The following is a 6470-nucleotide window of genomic DNA, read 5'->3' as shown; positions in this document are numbered from 1 at the left end:
TTACTAGCGAAACATAAACACACCTTCACTCCCTCGATTCATAAGCACAGCACGTGCAGAGATTCCTCAACTAACGGTATGGAAATTAAGTCCATGTAATATCCATGGCTGGATGTCAAGCTCCTTACCCAGTCATCGGGGCAAACCGTGGGTCTTTCCAGATCTGTGTCTCCTGTGTCACAAGAGAGTCCAGTTTCAAGTTCACTGGTGCATTGTGCACACGCACACACACACGCACACACACACAAGAGTCCCACCAGTAGCCGGCGTAAGACACTTTGCGTTTCCAACTGCTGTCCCCAAGACCTTTCGCCCCCCTCTTCCACCACACCCTCACCCTCCCCTCTGACCAGCCCTTCGGAGTGACTCTTTCCCTTTGTGCCCGACCTGGCTGCCTGCAGCCTCATTTTGCAGGTGCCGGGCATGGAATCCTTGCCTTGCACAGGAGACTGAATTGGACTGCAGCATGGTGAAAACCAGCAACTTTATTTCAACAACTGGAATGCTCAACTGGAGCATTTGTGTGTGTGGGCAGGACCGAGCAGCCTTTGACACTGAGGCTGCCTTTGGATCAGCAGGCAGTGCCCCAGCAGATGGTCGCGGTGCGCTGCAGCTTGAGCTGGGTCCTGCTCATGTTGCTGCTGGAGCCTCTTTCCCCCACAGGCCCTGCAGGAGCTCCTGCAGCAGCTTAAAGAATTCCGCCAGCTTCTGGCGTGGAAATGGACAGGCCGTAGAGCTGCCCGCTTGCATTGTTGGCCTCGGCTTCTGAAAGGGTGTTGATGTGAAGACTGGCTGTGGCGTTGGAGGAGCCGTTGCTGCTGGGTGCAGCCCCATCTGTACCAGGATCCAGTCATAAAAGTGCTGAGTGGAGGTGTAGACTCCAGGCTGTTTTGCTCTTGCGCAGCCTTTCCCCCAGCTGGTCACCCCAACAAGCCAGAAGTGGTCAGCATTCTTATCTTTGCAGACAAGAGGACCACCGCTGTCACCCTGCAGCAGAGGAGAGAGGGAGGGTTCAGGTGGTGTCAGGTGGCCACTGGCAGCACTAGGGCTGGCTCCTTCTCTCTGCCAGCACCTGCCAGGGCTGCATCCGCTGCACAGAGAGGCTCTGCTCAGTGCTGAGGCCTGCAGCACCTTGTCAGGGAGAGGGTAGTAAGCCTGTGGGGTAGGGCTCTCTCTCATCTCTGCACAGCGATGCTGGCTGTGTGCAAGAGGGATGTTTTGGGATTGGGATCTGGACCTCGGGGCTGCCAGGAGCGCTGGATGGGCTTTCTGGACAGAGTCCCGGGCCTCTGGAACCAGTGGGGCCCTGGGCAAGGGCCTGCAGCTGGGGAAGGGGAGGTGAGCCCCGCCAGCGGTGGGGACCCAGCGGTGGGAGGGCGACTGGCCAGGCAAAGGCCGTGCCGGGGTGTGTCTGGGCGGCTGTACCGGGGCTGCCTGTGCCGCTGGGCGCTGCCTTGTCGCAGGCTCCTACCTGGCAGGTGTCGATGCCGCCCTGCGGGTAGCCAGCACACAGGTTGTGGGGGTGGACGGCCCCTGCGTACCACCGGCTGCTGTTGCAGAGGCGGACGTTGATGAGGTGAACCTTGGCCTCCTGCAGGACATCCGTTGATCCTGCGGCTGTGAGCACAGAAAGGAATTAACACCCAGCAGCTCGTTGCCAGGTCTCCTGCCCTGTCTGGGTGAGCCCTTCCCTGGGGCTTGGCTTTGCACCGGCGTTGCCCTTCTGTCTGGCCATGGGCCCTGGGCCAGGCCCATGTCTCTATGGGCACACGACCCCGCAGCCGCACTCTGGCTCTCAGCCCTGCTGTCAGGAAGCCAAGCCCACCTCCCCCGTGTGCCGAGCTCGCACTCGGGAAACGAGCACTTTTGGGAACTCACCTCTCGCCGTCGTGGACCCCCAGCCACTAACGTAGCAGGTCGTCAGCTTGGACACTCGCAGGGAGGCGTCGGGCACGCAGGCGAGCTGTACGTAGTAGCTGCACTGGACAGGCTGGTCCAACTCCAGCAGCGCAATATCGTTCTCCTCCGAGATACTACTGTAGTGTTCGTGAACCAGAAGCCGTTTAATGTTGCGCACTTGGGCCTCCGGGCCCAGATGAGTCAACTGGGTGGCCCCGATCACCACGCGCCACATGGTGATGTGCCTGGAAGGCAGATGGGGAGAGGGCTCAGAGGGAGAGGAGCCACATGCTGCAGCAGCCCAGCAGTTCCCTGCCCCCTGCTTCACATGGGGGAGAGGAAAGCACACTACGGAAGCTGCGACTGCCCCTGCATGCCTTGGGATCATGGCGTGTCGAGCTGGAGGCTGTAGGAAGCCGTGGCAGGAGCCCAGCCCTCTCCTGAGCAGCCTCTCAGCGGGGCTCTGCAGTGCCCAGGCACTGGGTGTACCGCAAGAAAAGGGGACGGGAGTAGCACATGATGCTGCGGACGGGGCACCTGCGAGTGCTGGGGGGATATCCCCGTTCCTGGCCCTCCTTACCTGGCCTTGATGAAGCAGTGGGCTGCTGTGAGGACCCACTGCGGGCTGATGAGGGACCCTCCGCATATGTGCCCCGTGCCTGCTGCGTAGGGATCCTGGATGCTCACGATCCAGGGCCAGGCCCCTGGCTGGGCGTCTGTGCCCCCCACGACGCGCGAGGTGCCGGAGTGAGCAGCCATGGGCCGCAGCCCGCAGGTCCTGTAACCAGAAACTCATCACCGTCCTGCTCTATGGCTTACTGCTGTCCCGGCTGAAGGTCAGCCGTCTGCCCTCCCCACGAGGTGCTGCATGGACAGTGAGGCCACGGAGCCCCGTGGGGTGGGTGGGCGGCCGCCCCCGTTTCTGCTTTAGCCCCGCAGGCGAGTTGTGCCAGCAGCCCGGGTGCTGCGAGGAGCCGAGGCTCCCGCATGGGGCTGAGGAAGCCGTGGTGTGGCCACGGGGGACAAGCAGGCACCCTCCAGGGAACCCCATCAGGTTGCCAAGCTCCCTCCCAGAGCCTCGGCCACTTACCCACAGCTGTCCCAGGCGCCGTGCGCAGGCCAGCACAGGGCCAGCAGGATGAGGAGCGGGAGCAAACGCATCGCTGCCAGCGGCATGTGCCAGCTGCCAGAACCGAGGGCTTGTCACCACCAGTGCAGCAGCTGACAGAGTGCCCACAGGGCTCGCGGTGCCGGTGGTGCCCTTGGCAACGGGGCTGATGTCACAGTGTCGCTTGTTCTGGGGGCTGGGCACGGTGGTCTCTAGGGGCGGGGGGGGAAAACATGGGGGTTTCCAAGCAGGAGGGGAGGCAGAAGCTGGGATCGGACACCCCCGACAGACCCCGCTGAATGCTCGGCTTGCGGGACAGGGTGTGCAGGCCCTGTGGCAGGCAGCAGCGTCGGCACCCAGCACCGCCTGCCAATGGCGAGCAGGAAAAAACCCAGTATGGCACCACAGCCTCTTCGGGGAGTTCACTGCCCCCTGCTCTCTGCAGCCCTTTGCCACCAGGTCCTTCCCAACAAACGTACACCAGAGAACGTGACTACTACAGGCAGTACGCACTTTTGGGTGTTGCAGAGCCGATCTGGTTACAGCCGCGGCAGGCAAGCAGTGATGTGCGAGTGCAATAAACCGAGCAGACCCAAGCAGTGTCAACTTTCCGGCACAGATGCAGCAGTGTCCACACTGGCCATGTCAGCCCCAGCAACCCCCTCTGGCAGGCTTCCTGTCCTTGCTGTCTGTGTGCTCTATTGCTGTTCTGGGCCAGCATTGACAAGGGCGGTTGTGGCACCTGGTACACATGGCCGACAACAGGCAACTGCAAGCCCTAAACAGAGAAGGCTGCTCCTGCTCTCAGCCCCACATGCCATTCTCCATGGCTTTGGTCAATCCTGGATCGGCCTCAGCTCATCAGTCTGCCTTCTGCAGCTGTATGGCGGAGTCGTGCTCACATGCGGCCGTGCAGGGCAGTCACGGGAGAGAAGCAGGAGCCAGCCACCTGCGTTGCCTTTGCCGAGCAGGGCTGGGTCCCTGGAGGCCGTGGCTTGAAGAGTGGCAGCCTCAAAGCTCACGAAAGCTGTGGGAGCTCCCTGCTGGCATCCTGGCTTGTGTGGATAGACATAAGGCACACAGCTGAGTGCCCAGCCTGGTCCCTAGGATGCCAGGGCAGGCTCCGTCTGAAAGTGGAACAGCTGCTCTCAGGGCCCTTGAGGTGTAGCATGGCTTCAGAGGCACCAGGGCTGGGCCCCAAACTGGACTCAAGGCCGCTTCGGTTTCTGAAAGTTGGCCTGAAGGTGGTGCCCCAGATCTGCTCAGAGCAGGCAGAAGACGGCCTGAGAGAAGGCATCTTGTCTTCCGTGGATTCTCTGCTCTTCCAGCACCAGATTTGGCAGGTGGCTAAGGGGGAATGATGTGGGAGATGGCCGCAGTTCACAGATAATTGAAGGAAGAGATGGGGTCATTTTAGGGAGAGGAATCTGGCAGGGACAGCAGTACCCAGGAAACAGCATGAGGAATGCCATGGAAGTCCAAGGTGACCTCACTAATAGCACCTGAAACACCAAATGTGTTCACAGATGGAGCAAACCTGGGAGCAAGGGGGAAAAACAACCAGGGGTGGGTCCCTTGTGTGAGAGGAGATAAGGGCGGAGAAAGGGAGGAGTCGGGGAAGATGAGGAGGATGTATAAGCACAGAAAATGGAGAGAAGGGGGGATCAAGGAGCTACTCACACGTGAGTTCCAAATCCTTTTCTGCGTGGCCCCACTCTGTACCCGGGGGGGGTGGTTCCCGAGGCCTGGCTGCTAGCGATGGCAGAAGGGAACACAGGTCAGAGGGACCTGTCAGTTGGAAACACCCCGTGTCTAGGGCCAGCTACGGGTGGCAGTGCTGCATGCGTGTGCCATTCCCTGCTGAACTTGAAGCTGGCCTAGCTCCCGAGCAAGAGGAGAGAGAGACCCTTTCAGTCCTGTGGATGGCGTGTGCTTGCAGCCCCCCTGACTGATCAGCCCCAGCACCCCTGACAGACCTTACAAGAGGACCAGGCCTGCCAACCGCCGGCCACATTTCCACCTCCCGGAGTCATGAAGGACCTGGACGTGCTCAAGCATGCACACCCTGAGCTGCTTCCCACCTAGACGTGTCCGTTCTGCACTGGCTGCACAAGGTCCTGCCTCTGAAGCTGCCAGGACCGTCCATCCCAACCCCCTCTTGCTGCGCTCCTGGCCCCTGGCACGCGATGGTGCTGCAGCTCCCAGCTCTGTTCCCACCCAGGGCTGCACCACACACCTCCAGCTGAGCTGGACCATGGTTTGAAGGGAGCTGTTCTGGCTCTGGAGATGATGCTGTGTCACGGTCCCACCCTGACCAAGTCTGGCTTTCTGTCAAGAGGCCTCAGCTTGGACACCCAGCACCGAGCCCAGGCTGCACTGAGCTGCCCTCCAAGCAGGGCTGGTCATCTCCCCAGCCCACAGCTGGCTGCCCCAGCGCCCCGTTAGCCAGAGGGGTCACTGGGACAGAGCTGCAGGGTAGCTCTAGGGCTGAGCTGGGTTAGCTGGGGGTGGGGGGGGTCTGGTGGGCTTGGGACAGGGTTCCAGTGTGGAGCAACTGAAGGGGATGGAGCGGCAAGAGGCTGGGAGCAGTGGCAGCAGGAGGCTGAGGAGTGCCGTCCATGGGAGTGTGTGTGTTGGTCTGCAGTCAGGGAGTGTCTGTGTGTGTGTGTGTGTGTGTGTGTGTGTGTGTGTGTGTTGGTGTGCAGTCAGGGTGTGCGTGTGTGTTTGTTGTCCCAAAACTGGGTTCTTTCACCTGGTGCGCAATCACCCCATCAACATGCTGATTGTTGCTTCCAGACAATTTTCGTTAGTATCGGCTCATGGGGCAGGGGCTGCATTAACCCCCCACCTCCCACTGCACAAATGACCGCTGGCAGAGGCGCTGTGAAACAAACACTGAAACTTTAATGAATAGCTTTCCTTGATGAGTCTTCAGTGTCTGTCCTCATCTGTAACTCCATGGGGCTGAGTAAAGTCCTTTACCTCAGCAATACTGCTGCCTGTAAATTCAAGTAATAAGACTCTGGGAATATCTCTGTGTGACTGTTGGAAAGAAATGAATTGTTTAATATTAAGCACTTGTTTCCAAACTGCCCGAAACTATGCCGAGGATAAGCAAAGCATATAACTGTCCTTCACCACTGTTGATTAAAGCTTAGATTATTTCAGCTGGTCAAAACAATTTGTCTTGCCATTGATATTCCCGTGGCAGAGAGCAGAGCTCGTGTGCAGAAAGCAATTCCAGCATCATCCAGAAGGTTCCGTGTTCAGCACTTGGTACTCTGTGCTGGGCTCCCTGCAAACCATCAGGAAAGAAAGGGAAATTCAGCACTCTTCCTTCTCCTTTACCAGACTGCAATATTTTATTAAATTACATTGTGTGTAATTAAATTACACTGTGTGTAATTATTGAGCAAGTATGTTCTTGTTAAGTGCCTGTGGGAAGTAGATATTTCTGTGCCAC

At 59.1% G+C, this 6470-nt stretch overlaps 1 protein-coding gene across 1 annotated transcript; it reads right to left on the bottom strand.

Moving 5' to 3' along the window:
• Positions 1-630: 630 nt before the first annotated feature.
• On the bottom strand, positions 631-3115 carry LOC141950095 (acrosin-like). The gene is made up of 5 exons (XM_074884495.1): positions 2990-3115; positions 2480-2677; positions 1879-2144; positions 1472-1617; positions 631-987 (listed from the first exon to the last, which is right to left on the bottom strand). The coding sequence occupies exons 1-5, from the start codon at positions 3073-3075 to the stop codon at positions 631-633; spliced, it is 1053 nt and encodes a 350-aa protein (XP_074740596.1). The 5' UTR covers positions 3076-3115.
• Positions 3116-6470: the final 3355 nt, after the last annotated feature.

The sequence above is a fragment of the Strix uralensis genome, chromosome 15, assembly GCF_047716275.1.
Source record: "Strix uralensis isolate ZFMK-TIS-50842 chromosome 15, bStrUra1, whole genome shotgun sequence".
Classification (NCBI taxonomy): Eukaryota; Metazoa; Chordata; class Aves; order Strigiformes; family Strigidae; genus Strix; species Strix uralensis.
Note: the sequence above shows the minus strand (reverse complement) of the source record. Positions and strands in the feature narration are given on the sequence as shown.